We start from the raw sequence: 21422 nt of genomic DNA on the forward strand, positions 1-21422 counted from the left end.
TGGTTACACTTTGTAATTCAAATATATTGAGGCTAATTATAAAATTCCTAGACTGACATTTCTTTCAAATTATTAACATGTTTAATTAATCCAAGTTACTTTAATTTAAATTTAAAATAAATATGAATGTTCTGTTATGAAGATGTTCTAAGTCTTCAGAGAAAATTTACGAAGTGGAACAAATCTTGATAATAAATAATAACAACCTAGTCTCTTTCTCATATTAATTTAATTTTTATCGACGCATAAATAAAAATACATGTATTTGTATTTAAATACATTGCTGGCCATTAAAATTGGAATACCAGGAATGAATAATGTGACGAACGTCAAAATCACATGAAAGGAAGGAGAAGTTGGGATCTGCAAATCATTAGTATTTCAGCGCATTTAGACGACGCAGGAGAGAGAAACGACATCTGAAGCACTGCATAAAAGAAAAGTTATGTAGTGGATTTCTCATTCAGAAAGTGCTTTGTAAGGTTGGAAATTGATCCGAGTATCCTGTTATGCCTCGAATAAGAAAAGGAAATGCTTAGCAGCAAGTTTCGAAATTCGATACAGGCAGGATCGTTGCCTATCGAAAGTGTAGATTATCGCTCCGTGATATTACCGGTACGACTGGTCTACATCGAACCACTGTTATGCCAATATGGAATCAATGGACTACTGAGGGTCATACTGAACAGCATGCAGGATCTTAACGCCCTAACTGAGACTAATACCAGAGAGGGCAGACATAATGTGAGGTCAGCCCTTCAAAACCGTACGACCACATCACGGACCATTAGTCAGGAAATGGGCATGTTTGCAGCACGCCCAGTATCAGGTCGTTAGGTGAGTTGACGTTTGCAGCGTCGTGGACTATCAGCAGGGTGACCATTACTTCGGCTTCCCTTGACAATGCAGCATAGAGAGAGATGGCGACTCTGGTGCGCCAAAACTGGATACAGGATTGGCACAATGTCGCCATTTCAAACGAGCCCCGGTTCTGCGTGCAGTATTCTGATGGACGTATACGTGTCTGCAGAGTCCAAGGAGACCGCACGTTGGCTGCTTGCATTCGATATCGGCATATGGACCCTGCATCTGGTGTGATCGTTTGGGCAGCCATTGAGCACACGACACGCACATCTCTAGTTTGGATCGATGGTAAGTTGAACACAGATAGGTACACTTCTGACATCTTACGTCCAGTGATTGTGCCCTATCTTGAAGGCCACCAAACGCCATATTCCAACAAAATAATCACATTTGTACGTTGGTTGTTTGTGCAATGCCTCGTGAATGGTGGAGAAACTTCTACTAGCACGCGTCAGAATTCGACCGCGGGAAGATCGTGTCCTATCCAGACTGTGGTTTATCGTTCCGCGACACAGCTGCTCGCATTGCTCGGAGTCTCATGAATATGGAAGGCGAATAAGGAATCAATGGGTTTAGGAGAGTCATATCGAAGGCCATGCAAAATCTCATAGGTCCTGGGCCACTAATGCCCCAGAAGGCTGAAGTTGTCCTCTTGTTCTTGCGGGATCGCACAGCCACAACACGTATCCTGAGTCAGGAGTTTAGCTCGTGTGCAGGATGTCAAGTGTCCTTCCGGACAATGTGACGACGTCGGCAGCACTACGGGCCTGTCAGCATCGTGGCTATTGTTACAGCTTCCCTTGACGCTGAAGCAGAGACAGACGTGGCTTCAGAGGTGCGACATACGACGACACGAGACATGGGACTGGCACCATGTTGTCTTTAGACGAATCCTATTTCTGCATACAGCAACATGATAGACGTACGCGTGTGTGGAGGTACGAGTAGAACGAACGTTTCCAGCTTGCATTCATCGTCGTCATACGGACCTAGTACGTGGCATGCTGGTTTGGAGTGCCCTTGAGTGCCATCTCGGTTATTTCTTGTTCACATAGCCCGGTAATGCGGACAACTGTCATTATATTTCTGATGTGTTAAAGTCCATGCATTTGTTCGATTTTCGACGCCGCACGACAGAAGGTTGACCCTGTTGTCCTGATCTTTCTTGACAAAAAAAAAAGAGTGTTCGACTGTTGCTCTGGCCAGCACGTTCTCCTGATCTTTCACGCACTGAAAACATTTGGTCATAGATTGCCTAGAGAAGCACTGTGGCATAGAGTTGAAGCTGCACGGAGTATACCCGTATCCGCAATCAAAGCTCAGTTCGGCACGATGCCAAACCGGAGTATAGGTGTTGATGCAGCTCTATGCAGAGGTAGCAGTTCTGTGGACTCAATTCTGCATGCTGTGTACCCAAAAAACACCTGAAAATTTAATTATGTCCTCCGCCCATTATACAGTATGTGTACAATAAATAATATTCTGTTATTTGCTTCGCATCGTGGGGCAATAATTTTAATGGCTAGTAGTATACAATAACACATTTTAGAATTGTACATAATACATTCATTATGCATTTTATAGCGTATACAATACATTCTACATTTTGCTGTTGTAGCTAATTTCATTTGATTGACCTAATCAAAAGAAGCCCGCGAATTTGATCGTAGCAAGAAGTGCAAGGCTGCGTCTGTAGTTGGCATGAGCCTTGAGCATCATATACGTGACAGTATAGTTTAGCCCAGTAACACCTCACAACAACAGCCTGCGGGGGGCGAGTCCAAGGGTCTACCACCAGACCACTAGGAGATCTTTTGGCTCGCTTTATAATTTTGAGTGGCCTCATGTCGCATAGAACTACACATATATAAACATCCACGCCTAATATGCAGCGAGACGTTCTTATATGCAGCGATTAGAACTCCGGCCAGTTGCTACGGCAGTAATCGTCACTAACCACTGTACTGTATGGGAGGTATAACACTCTTATAATATGACCTGTTGGTATATTTTTATGAATATATGCAGCATCACTGTAATTAATAAAATAAGTTCCTAATGCTAGATATTATGTACCTCAGCAACAGACTGTTTGGTTTTATACTGAAAACACAAATTCAAGATAAGTCTGCATTAGGATTCAAATTTATGATTCATACCAGCTGCATTTAAAACAATAGATAAACTGTTTTATTTTTATTTTTTTTTCGTCAGTAAAAATCGTTAAAATCTCCTAACTCCGCTATCGCTATTCGCTTTTGCATTTATTTCATTCATATAAATTAAAGTAACCTACCGAAGATTTTTTTCCGAAATGTGTCGTTAGTTGTTTCCAACCTGTCAATGTATTAATATTATAGTAAATTTATAATCACAGAATTACTAATCCTTGGTGTTATTATATGAATACAATCGCTGCTGGTTCTCATCAGAAAATAAGTATTTGCATGTCAGTTTAAGTACCTAAAATACATATAACCAAGATGGAATGTATAAAACTTGTTTGGAACAGTTAGTATGGAGTTCATAAGTAAGTTAAAAGAAAGAGGTATAGATAAAAAGTATATTTTACTTACCAAGAGTATCACAGGTCTTCGAATGTCGACATAAGTCTTCTCTTCATGAAAGAAAAATAAATAAATTATTTGTACAGCACATATTATACAATGAATCAACAAATGTATAAATAAATTTAAAAAAAAAGTTACCTAAATGCTTTCGAAATTCTAGTTATACAGGTAGTTTTCAAAACTTTATTTGCATGTGACGAAAACATGGACATGATACTTAAATTATTTAATTAATTACATTTTAATGGGTACTAATACTTAGCCTGATCAAGTCATTAATAAAACCCAATTATAATCATATAATGATCATAATATTATAACGGTACAATGGAAACAATTATGACGATATGATGAAGCATCTTTATAATTAAAATCCATGTAGATTGTATTTTCTATACATAAAATATCAAAACTAATAGTGTGTGCCTTTCAGTAAACTTATTTTAGTAATCATGAGGGTTTTTAGATTCTTTGGGTAATTCCATCTTGTGATAAGAATCCAATATAATAATAAATGCATACACACACATATATATAAATATAAGATACAGATATATAGATATGAAATAATTTGGATGTTGAAGACAAGCAGATGCATAAGCAGACAATTGCAATTATGGCCAGTTTGAAATTTGTTTAGTCTTGATGACAAACATTTTTTAAGCAAACGCAGAGAAATCGGTGCAGTAAGCGCACTTATTGATGAAGAATTACATCGGTACCTAGACTTTCACATACTATTTGAAGACAGAAGGAAGAGAAGGCATTAGCAAACTGGCCGTAGCAAAGCGAGAGAGAGGCAATGCGACGTGTCTAAGATAAAGTTTGGTTCAGACTGATTTAGTTTTTAGTTCAATGTTTTGCCCCATTGCAAATTTTAAGTTTTGGTTCCCAAATTTGAAATAACTATTTGCTGAAGCGTTTTATAAGTGCATGAGTTAGTAATTAATTTTAAAAAAGCGCAGGTTAGAGAAGTTTATTATAAACAGTTAGTATTTTTAAGAAGGAAAGAAGTAATGAACAGATTCAAATGAAGAGTCAAGGGACTATTATAAATGAAAGTTATAATATTTTTGATTTACATATTTTCTTCTTATATATGCTTATATTATAAATGCAAATGTAAAGAACCTGTCTTTCATCTCCATGCTTTTTTATAAAAATGTAGAAAAAAGGAGTGGATTAGGAGATTTGAGCTTTAAAGTGAACTGGACGACAAGATGCATTGAATTTATGATCGATAGCACCATTTTATCATTTGAAAGTAATGCGATGCCCATTCTGAGGAGAAGCAAAGTAACCATATTCATTCTGATATGATATTTATTCTTTATAATTTAGTAGAAGCGATCTCTCTTTTTTTCTTTTATTTGCCTGTGTGCCATGTAATATTTGGAAAACGAGATCAGAAAGCCTCTTGCCAAAACATGAAACAAAATTACTGATCTTGACTCTACTAACTACCTTTTATTGCAAATGGATTGAGTTTTTCGCTCATAAGCAAACGCATCACTGGATCAGCTTAACGTGTGTATGTATATGTACATGTTATCCACATATATGTAATCATATAGAAAATGTTGAAATCATATATTAATGGCATAAAGAAGAAGCTTGCATAGCCAAGTTAAAAATTTCTTTCCATTCTTGTTGGCAAGCCTTTTATAGTCAACGCAAACTAAGCAGCTTAGCGTGCTTGTTCTAGAACTTTAAAATTTTTTATGACGTTTCGGTCAGAAAATTATCATGCAGCGGTGGCAAATTGGCAAGACAGAATCGGGAATCGAATGCGACGATTCTAAAATGAAAGTTTATTTCAAAAGTGATTTGAGTTCTCTTTACTGTGTTCCTTCTCGTCATTTTAGTTTCAGTTTGCAAAATTATCTGCGTACTTAACATTATGCAAGAATCATATGAAGTAGATTATTTTTTTAAATGACGCATATACTATTTCTAGGATGAAAAGGGAAAATACCCAAATCAAAGCAAAGGGTTAAGGGGTTGTTGAAAATTTGAATTTTGATTTGCATATTTTTTATCTTATAAATATGTATATATATTATATAATGAATAAAAATCAAAAGGAAATGTCGGAACGAAATTATATAATGAATATATATATGTGATGTATCAGCTTTAGTCGTAGCTTAAATAATCAGATGATAAGTTTAAAAAACAGGATCCATTTATTATTATTCAGGAGAAAAAGCAGTTACAAAATTCATATCTCCGGAGTAAATAAAAAAGAATTACTAATAACTTTTTGTATGAAGTTTACTGCATTGTTACATTAAAGAAAAAGCCCCGATATTCCTTTTGCGAGTCCTTTTATAGCCTCTGGAAAGGCGGAGCTTCCAAGAAATGACGTCATCCAATCCAGTTCGCTTTAAAATATCTCCAGAACATTCTATAACTGTACGTGTAGAAAAGGCGGGAAAAACAACTTGACTACGGGGCTGTGGATTTAATTCCACGTAATTTCAAATAAGAGAACGTTGCCATTAAAAATGAAAAGAACATGCAGTTAGAATTTTAAGTGTATTCTTGACTATGGAATTTTATTATTACAAATATATATATGACATAACAGCATGGAAAAGCCGGAACACTGTTTATGCGTATGTAGATCCATACGGAAGAGGAAGAATTCTGATTGCGTAAGATGCTTATATATGTTGATTTGGTAATATCTAAGAGAGCTTGGCAGTCGAGGCAGTTTTAATTCCATTTTTATTTTCCAGTTGACGTTTGTAGTCACAATCACTTGGTATTCTAGTCGTTCCTTTTTACAGAACATTTACGTTTTTGATATTATTGCAATAGCAAGCAAGACAGAGAAGCTACATCCTAGCAGGGTAGAGAGCAAAGCTGAAGTGCGTAGTTATGCAAGCTGGAAGCACACGAAGAGAAAGGTTTTGTTTTGAGTTAAAATTTTCAGTTCGCAATTATTACTTCACCAGCGCTGCGCAGCCCATGCAAAAAGAAATGATCTAGAAATGAGGCAATGGGGAAGTTATTACGGTTTTTAGAACACAGATGTAAGATAAAAAATATATAAATAAAAATTATAATTTAAACTAACGGCTAAAACGGGTTCTCCCTCTCTGTCCTAAAAATCGTAATAACTTCTCCATTGCGTCATTTCTAGATCATTACTTTTTTCTGGTGACGTAATAATTGCGAACTGAAACTTTTAACTCAAACCAAAACCTTACTCTTCGTGTGCTTCCATCTTCGTAACTACGCACTTCAGCTTCGCTTTCTACCCTGCTAGGATGTAGCTTCGCTGTCTTGCATTCTATTGCAATAATATCAAAAACGTAAATGTTCTGTAAAAAGGCTACTAGAGTGCCAAGTGATTGTGGCCACAAATGTTAACTGGAAAATAAAAATTGAATTAAAACTGCCTCGACTGCCAAGTTCTCTTAGATATGATATCTTTCCTGTGCTATTTATGACATATATATTTATAGAGAAAGAGCGAAAGAAAAATGAAGTCAAACGTTCACATGATGACCACTCACGTTTTCCATAGCACTATCACTTATATCTTCTATGGGTGTAATCTTTTTGACTACGATGATGTTTGGCACTGCAATTTAATTATTTTTCTAAATATTTACATCTATCAGAGATGACTTCAACAAAAAGTTTACGCAGTTGACATTCATAAATTTCATAAATCATAAAGCAATTAAACTTTGGATTTCTTTGGCATGTAAAATCAAACGCTTTTTATGTAATTCAGGTATAATTTTTATAATGGTGCTTTCTAAACTTTTCTTTTCGCAGTGTTACCATACACATAATGCACAGAAGAATGTCTGCGTACGCAGTGCACACTTCTTTGATGCCGTAGTTCCAAAACTGGGGGATAAAAGAATATAACAACAAATAATCAAGGGGCAAATATTGTGATCAAAATGCTTAGAAGAAGACGAGTTGAATGTTAGTAAAGAAAGAATGTTCATGGTCTCTCAAAATGAATTTTAAGCAGAATTTCTCTATGTAATTAATTAGATTTATTTGCGTGTAATGTCTCTGCAACAACGAACCATATCAAAAGATCGATAGGAAGCTTTTCCAAGTAGTCTTTTCAGTTCCTAATTCTAAATACGCCCAGTAACATCGAAGAAGGTTTGCAAAATGCTTAACAACTTAGAGATATTGATACAGTTAGGCTTTCTACAGCATAAACGAGTGACGAAAATTCTATAAAAAAGGAGAAAAAACTGTGCGTCCATTAGAAGAAAAGGGTTATAAAAGTTTAGAAATTATTGCACTTTAAAAATCAATTCATTGGCAAGGTATAGAATTTTAGCCGAAAAAACGAATATGCATCATCTCTCCGATGGTTTTAGTCGCACTTCCTAAAACGAGAAAATTATTTGATTCCTGGACAAATTCTGATTTTTAAATAGTGTTTTGAACACACGATTTCAAGTTATATCATTTTTATTTAAATCAGTGTTTCCCATTCCTATGTCTGCGGGCAACGCTGCATCCGCCAAAGGTTTTACGTGTGCCCACCAAAGATTTTACGTGTGCCCACCAAAGGTTTTATGTGTGCTCGCTACTGTGTAACTACAATAAAAAAATTATTTAAGTTTCCAATAAAATGTTGTGTACAATTACCAGATGAATGCCAACTTGGATCTCGTTAGGGACTTACTCTTTGTAAGGACTTACTCCTTTTAATAAGTGAGAAGAGTTGCTAATGCAGATACGTACTACCGAACATGGAGATTACATACGAAACAAATTTATGACTTTTGGGGAAGCGCGCAGACAAGTATTTATAAAATTGGGGGATATCCTTTTCGTTGAAATGTTGCTTTAGAGTTCAATCACACTTGCTTTAGAGTTCACACACACAATTTCTGTCGATTCCATATGTACATGGGCTGGTATATTTTTAGTGTCGATTAAGAAAATATTTTTTTGTAAAGAGGCCATCTTAAAAATCTTTTTTCGCAACCGATGTTCCATGTACCATGCTGTATGTACGTCAGCATTCGTTCGAATCCCGTTTTCATTAATATAGCATTATAATTATATATTTTTTAAAATTTTCTCCATCTGAACCGAGGTCCACAGAAAAATGAGTCAAGGGCCGCATGTGACCCACAGGGCACGGAATTGATACACTTGATCTAAACCACAACTTTTATGCTAATTATCGTTTAAAAGCATTAACGTAGAGTGAAAAGCAAAAACCACGATAACGAAAATTCAGCAATTACACGCAATAATTATTGCAAATAATGCTTAATATGACTCCTTTATTTAACGAATTATTATTCACTTCTTTTGAGAGATGTGGCAGTGCTAACTAATTAGTCATTCTTGTGATTCATCGATCAATATTTATACTACGTTTAGAGATGATCCACCGTTTTTCTTGTCGTATCTGACAGAGCGAACCAAATTTTCCGTCCCCTGACGTTCGTTATAGTGGGGGTTTCGACTGTACTTCCAAATACAAATTTCCTTAAAATAAAGCACAGAAATTCATGAAAACACTTTCAACATTTTTCGTAACATCAAAATATCAATTAGTTTATCATCTACTATAATTTCATTATTTAAAAAAAATTCTTGTCCTTTCTTGTAAATTCGTTAAGTAATTTTAATAAGCATTTTCTAAGAGCCAGCTAGAAATTTCATAACGAATGCTGCTTTACTCAAAGCGGAACCATTAACTACTCTCAACGAGAAACTTGTAAGGTATCTTCTTCCTCGTTACCGCTTGCCTTCATAGTGTAACTGAAAGCACGTCTGGCTACCAGTCGGGATATTTGGAGCTCAAATCATAGCAAGGGCATTGCTCACTATTCCTGTTTCCTGCTCCGAAATAAACACAATAATTCTACAAGCGGCACCCGAACGATAATTCATCATGATCAGGACGGATTTAGCGACTGGGTTTCCGCTTCCCTAGTCACTCTTTAAGTGGAGGAATGTAAAATAGCTTGTCTCTCCTTAACAAGTGCTTTCGCCATATAATTGGCAGCTCGTCCGGCTGGCATTCGTGTTGTTGGAAGTTCGAATTATGTTGAGGGCATTGCTTAATTCCATGTTTCCTGCTCTAAAAAAAGTCCCAATGACTCTACACGCTTTCCTTCACAGTTGCTGTCTAAATATACTTTCAAACGTCTTAAATTACATTGTTAATACGCATGGGAAAACATCGTGCATTTAATATATTTGATCTTGAATACTTTCTTAAATTAACGCGCAGACGTAGAGGACGTTTCTATTTAACTGTTTAGAACGTAAGAAATATTGAATTAACTTTGAATCTTACTCTACGAAGATAGCATAGTTTTTAGGGACCTTCCGTATCTACGGCATCTCGACCTCTTCCGTAAAATTACCACGCATTATTTTAAGAAATTTAATAATTATAAATATACATTTAGTATCAATATTTAGAAAATAAAGCCTGCAGAGACGTTATTCAAAACATTTTCAGACACGCTATATAACTGTTAGACTGAAGTCATACTCAGTTATAATTCTGAAAAAAGATTATTCAGAGTTAAATATATTTTAAGAGGAGTAGGACTTGAAATGCTTTAATAATGATTTTCTTTTAAATTTAAAACTTCGTAAATAGAGGTGATTCTGTTTGTTACAAAAATATATATACTATATACCTTTTATCTCGGGTAAAGTGAGCCCACCAGCGGCCGAGCGGTGAAATCGCTGAACACTGGTAGTTCGGTCCGAGGATTGAATCCCGCGAAGGGGCTGGTTGCATGGGTGTTTTCGTGGTTTTCACCATGTGTAACGTGTATACGAATCAGTTTTCCTTAGAAAGTCCTCCACGAAGGCATCCCTCCCCTTAGGCAGATAGCCTACTGTGCTTTGCCATAATTAAATAAACCAAACCAAACCAAAAACCTCTTTTACAAATGATCAAGCTGCTACAACTTCACTTAAGCTGATAAGTAGTATCTCGCGATATTTACTCGAAAGTTAATGCACTTGCTGCATTCTCATAATCGCTTATTCTGTTTGGGTATGCACAAAGCTAGAGGATAGCCTGATCATGCTCACTGCCAGAGAAGAGCCAGTCAACGTTTCACTACATTCTCCTTCATTCAATACAATAAAGATCTGGGATTTGAAAGCAGAACAATCTTAGCCCGCGGAAGAGCATGTCAACATTTTCATTATGAATAAGAACATTTTTCCTTACCTGTGAACTGTTTTTTCAGCAGATATTTAGAGCACTGCGTTTACGAAAACAGCACATATGAGCACACTTTCAAGATAAAATCCTCCCACCAGCGGCCGAGCGGTAAAGTCGCTAAACACTGGTAATTCGGTCCGAGGTTCGAATCCGACGAACGGGCTGGCTGCATGGGTGTTTCGTGGTTTTCCCCATGTGTAACGTGTATACGACCCAGTTTCCCTTAGAAAGTCCTCCACGAAGGCATCCCTCCCCTTAGGCAGATAGTCCTAGTGTGCTTTGCCATAATCAAATACACCACACCTTGATTAAAGTGATGACTGCTGATTTAAAAATGTTAAAAACGGAAATGAACATCATCTATCCATTTAGTCTATATGTTAACATGAAATTTTCATTCAAATTTAATCTAATAATCTCTTAATGGAAAAACATTTATTCAACTGACTGGTGCGAAGAGATTTTGCGAAGCATCAACTGATTAGCCTATCAAACGAATTATACTGATTGAGTTTTAGTAAGCAAAGAATAACTGTTCCGATGTTCCTTCTCCTCGCCTTTTTTTTTTTTTTTTTCCATTTATTTAGGACTGCGCTTCCTTAAAGACTTCAGAAACTTTCATCTTGATATTGTTAGTCTCAGATACCTTAACACGGAAGAATGACGAAATTCTTTACGCAGCGCATGGTTAACTGTAATATACTACGTACTACCGTTCTTAACCATTATCTTCAGCATACAGATATAAAGAGAAAAAAAGTGTTTCTTTCCTTTCCTATGACCGTGTTCAAGAAAATAAGTTCAACAGTTATTTACTTCCCAGAATTTTGAGTTCTTAGTTATTCTATGCAACTTATTACAAAAGTAAAAGGCACTTTTTGGCTGAGAGGTCGTTATGTATAATGATTACAGCAGCTTCACCATTAGGCTATTCTGTTACCTGCTGAATCTAACACTCACTTGGCCTAGCGAGGAAACCTGAAATATTACTGTGAAATACTTTGCACAAAAAGTGGAGCTGGACATTTAGCAGAAATTCACCTGAAGAGGCACATGTGGGGATTAAAATCGGCCTAAATATCAGCCTAAAAGCAATTTGACAAGCTGTGGCAAAGCTTCAGGTTCCATTTAGACCCCTGATTCAAGGGGGGAGTGACAGATGCGTGCGAAGCGTCAGGCCCCACAGATCATCGAGCTGATGCAGGTGTCTGCTCATTCAAGTAGGAATGGGAAGGCCTCCGAAACGTGACAGTCTACTTGAGAGGTGAACAATATCTGTGATCTCTCCTTCTTAAAGAGGATTACTAATGTCGGAAGGAATGCATTTTTTTTTTTTTTATTTATATTTTTACACCCGAGAGGGAGTGCCCCAATCATTAACAGGTTAAAATAGCATAGCTGAGATATAATTCTGTGTTTTCACAGTATGTGTGCGTGTGTGTGTGAGTACTATATTATATATGTATAATATATTTTATATGTATGTATATAGAGAGAGACAGAGAGAATGCGAAATAAATAAATAATATGTTTAAAATTCATCCCTTATTCAATTCGGAATATACCATATGCAAAAAAACAAAAACCAGAAGCAGCTTTTTTTTAACCAATAAAGACACAAATTAAAGTTTGAAACTAGTTGAATTAAAGTTGAAAACAATCAAAGTAATATGTATATTTATCAGTCCAAACCCTAGGACGAAGTAACCAGTGTAAAAATTGAAAAATTATAGCCTTAAAAACAGAAAAAAAAATCTGAAAGGTTTCAGATTTTAAATTACATCCAAAGGGGCTTTTATTAAAATTTTGTGTTTATTATTAAACTTTATTTATTAAAAATCATGTTCTTCGCACTTAAACCATAAAATTCGGTTCAACAGTAATACCGCAAACTAATTTGAAAATGAGCATATCTTTAGAATTTCCGATACACAGTCTCACGCGCGGGAGATAATTTTTTCTTTCTCTTTTTTTTTTTTTTTTTCTGTATAACGTTGCCATTGCTCGCTTTAAATCCTTGAGTTTGTTAATCAAAAATTCGTTAAAGTTTTACAAAATATGAAAACGATGATAAAACAAATTACAAATTTGGGCTTCTAGATGGCCATATTCGCAGTAGGATTACCTCATTCAAAATTTGATGGCTTTAGGTACTGTTGTTTTATCACAATGCGAGAAAGATATATACATTCATGCAGATTCTTCATTATTTAATTTCTGCAAATATAACACAGAGACAGTTTGAAAAGTGAAAAGAATATTCAGAGTGATTCGACGTAAAACCGCAAAACGAAAACAACAGTCCGTCAGGAACAAAGTCGAAAGAAAAGCCGCCCAACCGCTATAGTAGTTAGCGTCGCTGACTGCCGTGCCGAAAGGCCCGCTTTCGAATCCCGGAAAAGACATAGATTTTTGTAAATGTATAGTGTCGGTGCGACATGGCGGCACTCTAAATATGCGGCGAGCCAAAGTCCTCTCGTGTGGTTTGGTGAAAGCGAAGAGGGGTGGGAGGCCCTCCGACCCGTCCCCCGGGGCGCTTTTACTCAAAATTGGGGGCGGAACTGAGCTAATTCGCACATCACCTGAAAGGTGCTCAAGGCTGTTGCCAACGGCATGCGTAATCTAGCACGCCTTACCACAAGGATTTTCGCGGGATTGGGCTGAGTACGTCAGACAAGTGAGCATAAGCAACAACAACAACAAAACATTAAAAAAATAAATAAATATTATTTTGAGCACATCGCGTCCAAAAACGAATCATGCAAATATAAGTAATCTAATACATGAACAAATAAAATCTTATGTAAATTTTGAAACCACAAAAGTCGGGTTAAAAATTTTAATATATATATCATCAAAATCATTAAACAAGCAAAAAGGTTTAAAAAATATAATAATTTTCAGTTTAATTGGATCTAGTCCAAAAAACATATTAAACAGAACTAATCCAGTATATGAAAAAATAACAAATGAAAAATTTGATCTAAAATACAATATATATTAAGTGAATTTAAGATCATACAATATATACATTCACTGATCTTATTTATATTATTTTCTATATTATTTTCATATTATTTTTATATTTTCTTTGATTTGTTTTTACAAAGTTTGCATTATTTATCTTTTTTATAATCTTCTATGTTTATTTCAACTTTACTTTGAATTCGATTTCATAATGACAATTTCCAATGTTTAATTTCTACAAATAATATAGTACTCAAATGCATAAAGATGAAAGTGTCGGGGACGGTTACTCGAGTTTTACAGGATTTCTCTACAGTAATTGATTTTTACTCCAAATTGAATTGACTAAAATGCTTCATGAGAATAAGTTCTTTAAGTATCAGCATTGGTTCATAATTCCTACTATTCGCGGAAATATTTGGCCTGACTAGAATTGCCGGTTTGGCTTTAACTTATAACTCGAGTAAAGACGAAACACTTTCGTATTTACGTATTTTTATCAATTATTGTTCATTGAACGGGAGTTGGTTTGTTCCCCTTGAAAAGTCAACTAATTTCCGATCAATGACAATGATTACATGTTTTAATTTTTCCTTTTACAATTGAAATATTATTCTTCGTGATGATTTAACTCCAGTCCCCGTTAAAACATTATTAACATTTTGCTTTCAAATTACTTCAAAACATCTTTCAAAATATAACTTACCAGTATGGATGCACACTTTTAAAATAATTCTACTTTAATTAAACTTAGGAGATAATATAATCAATTAATCAATACTGTTTAGGAAATAAATTATTATATATATATATATATATATATATACAGAGGAATTAGTTCTTAAAATCTGTAACATTAAAGCAACAAAATTTTGAAATAAAATACTACATTTGTCCCGTTTAGTAAAAAAATACAGTTCCTTTGCCTAAAATGTTAAGTAATGAATTTAGACAAACCAGAAATTTTAAACTGATTAAAATTAATAAAAAAATTAGAAAAACTTCTATTGTAGCATTAAATATGACGCAGTAACATTAAATATGGTGTAATAATGGTATAGTAATTTAATGTTACAAAAAAGAGTTTGGTTATAAAAGACGATCAGCTCGAAAATAATATTACATGTCTGAAGTCAATAGAAAGAAAAGACTATCATTTACGAAAAAATATGATAACGCACCCTTACACTTTTGGTAAAAAGTTATATTTAATGATGAAAGTAAGTATAACTTATTTGGAGCAGATGGTAATCGTAATGTATGGAGGCAACCAAATAAAGAATTTGAATTGAGAAATCTCCGACCAACAGAAAAGCATGGCGGACGTTCCGTAACGCTTTGGGAGTATATGTCTTACGCAGATCCAGGGAAACTACATTTTATCGATAGCATAATGGACCATACACAATCCATGTATATTAACGTTATGAAAACAAATATAAATGCCAGTGCTCAATACGTCGGATTATCGACAGATTTTGTGTTCATGCAGGATAAAGATCAGAAGCATAAAGTGCTAAATACCAGACTTCGGCAGTTATACAGCACACCAGAAATACTTGAAACACTCCAACAATCGCCAAGCATAAATCCAATTAAACATTTATGGAAAGAATTAGGTCAATGTATCAAAAATAATGATACTACAAACAAGATGAAGCTATAACAATATTTAGAGGAAGAAAGGTATAAAATACAAAGTGATTGCACTAAAAAATTACTTGTAAGCATGCCATCTAGATTGAAGGCCTTTATTAAGTCTAAGGTACATCCTACAAAATATTAATTACAACACATAAATCCTATTTTATTCCTATTTATAAAAAAAGTTGAATATCCTTTTGACCCATGCTATGGAGTCTGAAATGTTTTTCCATTTTTATGGTGGTATAAATTTATTTAACTTCTTTGGAAATGTGCCTGAAACATATCTTCGTTCTATAATTTTCATACTGCACAAACAAAATTTCTAGTTCATTGTTTGATGCTTTTTAATAATTAATTGTTTTAAATAGTCGAACGAAGGTCGAATACTTTTTGGAGTAACTGCATGTTACACAAGAAACGAAAACTATGAGAACTACCAAGCTTGTTTCGCGGGATTTAAACTTAAATCGAACTATCAGTGTTTATCACTAAAAGCTTGCAAGATATAATTTCTAGACTTCTTCCCACAGCTGATCAACATTTATTTAAAATATTTTATTTACTCAAAAAAATCTCCCTACCAGTCTTTTCAAACTTTCACAATGAAGCGAAACTATACACTTTTTATGAAATACAACTTCTTATTCTATCAAGAAACTTAAAAGTATTACGATAGAGAACTGATGTATAATAATTTTAGATAATAAATATATAAAATTTTCCCGATAATCGTTTTGAGGAATTTTTGCATGATAATCGTTTTATATTCATGATATGTAAATAAGTAAAAAATATAAAACTTTCATGCATTTTGCTTTATAAAGCAACAAAATACAATCAAGAATATTTCATACTTCGAAGAATAGTCGTAACAATATAAAGTATAACTTCGGAGATAAAATTAATGCATTTTGTCTTCTGTACACGTTGATGATGACGATTTATGGCAGAATGAGCAAGTTTGAAAACTACCTTAAGCTTTGTCTACTGATTATAAACAAAGTCTTGGATTTCATTTGAATCAAGGCTAGAGTTTACTGGAACATAAATGTTATGAATAATGACAAATAGCTCTTTATTGACAGAACAGCTAAAATAAATAAATAAAAGTATAGAAGAATAAATAAAAACACAGAAAATTTTCACAATATTTTCCAATTTTTAAAACTGTCTCATAATACTTTAGATGCATTCAGAGATCCTTTATTTATGAAAAGAATGAAATGTTTAGACACGAATGAAAAGAATGAAGTAGTTGCGGCAGTTTTGTTTTTATTTAAAAAACTCAACTGATTTCAACGTACTTATAGTCACTGAAAAAATTAGGTAAAAAAAATCAAACGTGTACTACAACTGACGAACTTCGAGACCATGTCGATCAATACAGGCCAACATACTTGCATTCATGATGCATTTATCTGTGCTCATGTTAAATTCTATACATACATGCAGTGAACATTAACATTTAAATAAGACACATCAAAAAAAGGCTCTTTGACATTTCTGACCAAAGAAGTTTCTTTTTCTCCGTTATTAAGAGAAGTTTATCATAATGGGATGGAATCAGAGAAAGACAAGAAAGAGACAGCCAGCATTTAGAATCGCATCACCATAAACTGACATTCACGAGTACAGACATGGTTGATGGCATGGCCTCTGTCATCTACCACACTGTCACTGTTTAGTCTTATTATAACTACCTTTTTTAATCTACTCGTTTCGAATTTCTGAATCTCGGCCAAACCAAAACGCATAAAAGAAAAATAGCTCTTTCTGAAAATAAGTATCAATAGCCTCATTATTTAGAAGATTTTTAAAATTCTTTATGTTTACTTTTACTTCGTCTTTTATGTTGTCGATGATTTCTGTGGTGCAATAGTTCTGATCTTAGTATTTCTCAATTCAGCCACAGCGTTACATTTCCTGTCATCATTATAGCACACAAATTCGCTCATCATGAATTGCTCGAGCTTACATGTCGTTACATTCATATATTATATATATATTACAGCTCAGGAAATTCTATGATATAGCAATTTTCGAAGCCTGCACATAATCTTATTTTTGACACTGTAGAAGTTTTGATGTTTCAGAATGGGGGGAAAGCAATCTATCTATGTTCTGTTAATTTCCAGCTAATCCTAGGAAATGTGTGTGTAGTAATCGATGACATTTAAAGCATATACGAAAAACCCGTACCCCCACAAAATAGCCTACGACAAAATAGCCCTGACAACATAGCGCACAACAAAACAGCCTATGACAAAAGAGCCTACATCAAAAGCTTTTTAACTGGGTTCCGCGAAGATATTTTAAAATTTTTAGTATCTAAATATATGCTGGCGATGCAAAAGAGTTCCACGTCGTATGTATAATTAGTAATTACATCTTGGGCTAAAATACATTTTAAAAAATATACACTTTCAAATTTCAAGCTGTACACATATTTACATTTTCTATCTGATGAGCTATGCTATTAAGAAATGTTTCACAGCCATTTGTGAAACATTTCTTAATAAGGGTGTCGTAGTAATGATTTTCACGTACTGGTTACTGCGGCCTATAAAAGACTGACATCTTTATATTCTATTTGATACGTAATTTAGAGAAGATTTATATGTTTTGAGCAAAAAATCATCTATACATTGCTATAATCTTAAAATATGACTCTGATTCGCTGATTTAGATCAATAATCGCTGATTTTGTTGTTTTTACTGGTCTTATATCTCTAGTTTATATTAAAAAAAAGTATATATAGTAAATATTTTTATTTATTTTTAGATACAAAATCTGGATGTGAGTTTTGTCGAATGATATAAAAAAAACACGATATTGGCACTGAAATTAGAACCAAGATATTTATAATTATATTTAGGCTATTTTGTCGTGGGCTCATTTTTGAAGCGTCACGACGAAAAGAACGTAGGTTCTACGAATAAATGTGATTCATTTTTGTGAAACTGTTCAATGGAAAGCAATGGAAAAAGTACAGGTTTTTTAAGTGCACGCATATTTTCAGTCAGTTAGCTATTTTCAGACAAGAGGAAAGCCTATTGTATGTACAACAAATAAAACATAATTATCTTACAAACCTTCTTAGAAATACTCGCGATTATACTACAAAGAAATTGTAGAAAGTTATAATCGCATGGTGTGACAAAAACATCGAGCAAACTATAAGGTATTTCTCCAGCCTTCTTAGCATGCCTTTGTGGTGTAATGGTCAGCACGCTCGGCGCGTATTTCGAGATGTCCGACTTTCGAGTCCCGGGGAGGGCATTGCTCACTTTTCATTTCTCCTGCTTTGAAGTAACCTAATGCCTCTACAAAATAAAATTTAATTGAAGCGTATATTATTAACTCAAGTCACTCTCACACAGATGCGCGTATAAGGCAAAGTTTTATTTAAGTCATCGTTCTTGCATAAATTTGGGCTTTTATGGATGTGCATTGCTTTGATACATTACATACTTTCGGATGTCCTGCTCTAACTGACACGTTTTTCCTAATTATATATTGTATTCTATGCTAAATTTACCATTTTCAGAAATGATTTTTATATGGGTCTTAGTCACTACGTAGCAGCTCAGAAATTTTATCTGATCAGAATTTTTATTTCATGCATGCTTAAACACTTAAGTTATCAGACTTCCCCTGATTTAATTACCACAAAATCCTACACGTGTGTAAGTCCTTTCTTCCATGTTGATAGGAAATGATTTTTCATTACACTCAAAGAACTTTAAAAAGTATTCTGTGACATTGGAATTGCAACAATAAGAAAAGGTAAAAATTAGATGAAACATAGTAATCGAGGTAGTTTTAGATAAAACATTTTGAGTTCTTTCGGAAACAACTACTATGTAAATTAATATATAAATGGATAGCACGCTTAAATGTTTTTTAATCACACACCCGATACTTTTATATCACACAGATATTGAAACCCCCCTCCAGAAACGCGGTGCATTTCTATAAATTTAAAATTGTGAAAAATAGTAAAATACTTATAAATTACTTTAAATATACGTATCGTAAAATTCTTTTTAATTACACTTTAAATATATGTATTATAATTATTAATTATTTTCATTTAATTTTCTTACCAGTTATTTTAAGTACCTTTTGTATGAAACATGACTTCGCTTCCCTGTCAGAATGCAAATTTCCAGCACGCGCAGTATTTAAATTAGGTAGAATGAAGGAAGTATTTACAGGAAGGTTTTGGAGGGTGAAATCAGAGCGTGTTCTGCATGCTTGAAGACCATGTTGCTAATTTTGATTTTCTAACGATTAGAATTCTGCGGTATTGAGTTATTCTTAACATTAGGGTTGTTTACGCCGACTTCGAGTCAGAGCCAGCTTGCGCGATAGTTAAATTGTTAAGCCGTTAGTCTATACTTCATCAACTTTTAAATTATTCATCACCTTTGGATTTAAGGCAAAAGTGTTGGCTTTTGTAAGCAGAAGTTGGTGTCGACCGTTAAACTTTATTTGAATTAATGAACGGTTCTATACATCTTACTTTGTGACACTTTAAAGGACTTCGTAATAATTCCCCAAACAGTTCAACATCGCTTACATTTTATGATAGTTAAGAATACACGACATTACAACATTAAATATACAGCAATGAATCATCGTTTTTTTTCAGAATTAGAAATTGAACACAAAACAAGTTGCTTGCTATCATGTCTTGTCTGATTCTGCCCCTGAACGCTGCTCAGATACAACATCATTAACGAAATAGGTACTTTGCAGGAGATTCTTTCTTTCTTCCCCCCTTTTTTTAATATACTTTCTCGTTTCCCCCCCTTTTTCCACTCGCAACATAAGAGAGAAGACGAATTTTTCCCTTTTTGCAATGTGGTCCTCCTCCTTTCATTTGAATTTATTATCATTATTTTTATTTCTCTTAGATAAGCGATAGACAACTTTCCTAAGGTATAGCAATAGGAAAATCTTTAAAAAAAGCGTTCTTTTGGCCCACCCTAATTCCAAAGCTACCTTACCTATCCCATAGATAGATAGCTGTGGTCTGCCGTATCTAAATAAACCAAACTCACCAAGAGGTTTTCTTTTTCTGTATATAGTATTTAATATGGAAATAACACATTTGTCATGTATAATAAAAATTTCTCAATATGTGAAAATATATATTTTAAAATTATGATTTTAAAATATTTTAAACTTTTATGCATTGGTATTTTTCATCTTTACCTTAGCGAATCTCTTTGCATATTCCTTTAATTGTAAAGTAATAAACATATAAATTAACTCAGACTGCATGACTGTTACCTCATTACAAACTTTCCGTAAGCTTTTCCAATCATAATGAAATTGTTGAAATATAGGTAAATTCCATCTAATTTACTTCCCATGTTAAGTCCAAAATTTTCATTCCGAGTTGAAAGCGTTTAACTTTTTGAGCTTCTCTAGGCATTATTCGGAAGATTTACCTTTTATTGAAAGCGTCTGAAACAAAGTAAACCAAAAAAATCATTTTGTTTAAAGTTTTTTTTGGGGGGGGGCTGATAGTTGATTTACTCTAGGAGGACAATCTATTAATTATTAGATCTGAATTACTGAGAGAATTATTAAGAGTTATTCTTATTCTTCCCTTCGAGATAAGTTTTAGAAAATCATCTTAGTATAATAATTTACATTTATTTAAAATATGCTTACACATAATTAATTCCAAACGTACGAGTATATTGTTGTAATAGATTTCATTTAAGTCTTTATTTACTTTAAAATTTTTATGTTGTTTGATTTTATTTAAAACCTTGTAAATTAACCCTACATCGCTGGCATTAAAGAGCCTGTAGCTTGGTCTTCTATTTTCGCGCGATCGTTGCGTTACATTCGTTATAGTGTGCGTTACATTCGTTTACTACCGTTTCAGTGGTATTTATTATTTGCACGGCCTGCAAAAGCATTGCCATTTCCCAAAGTATCCATAATTTATCACTGACACTGCTTGGCAAATTGGCTTATCACAAGGGCTTAACTTTAGTTATGCTATAAATTTTTAAATTGCGTTTCACATTAAAACTTTATCTAGCTTAACTAATTTGAACAATTTAAAACCAAAGAACATGTTGCTTCTAAAATTATTTAATGAACATGAATTTTTAATTTATCTTTAATACTATCGCCGATGTAATTTATAATA

General features: G+C 34.0%; 1 protein-coding gene across 1 annotated transcript in view; it reads right to left on the reverse strand.

Moving 5' to 3' along the window:
• The window catches only part of LOC118185900 (A disintegrin and metalloproteinase with thrombospondin motifs 9-like), a 524770-nt gene that overhangs the window by 149639 nt on the left and 353709 nt on the right, over positions 1 to 21422 (reverse strand). The window contains exon 7 of the mRNA XM_085807795.1: positions 3441 to 3481. Within this exon, the coding sequence (XP_085663921.1) occupies positions 3441 to 3481 (41 nt within the window). The remainder of the gene's footprint in view (positions 1 to 3440; positions 3482 to 21422) is intronic.

The sequence above is a fragment of the Stegodyphus dumicola genome, chromosome X1 (genome assembly GCF_044657685.1).
Source record: "Stegodyphus dumicola isolate Sdum_Otavi_A_Nest chromosome X1, ASM4465768v1".
Classification (NCBI taxonomy): Eukaryota; Metazoa; Arthropoda; class Arachnida; order Araneae; family Eresidae; genus Stegodyphus; species Stegodyphus dumicola.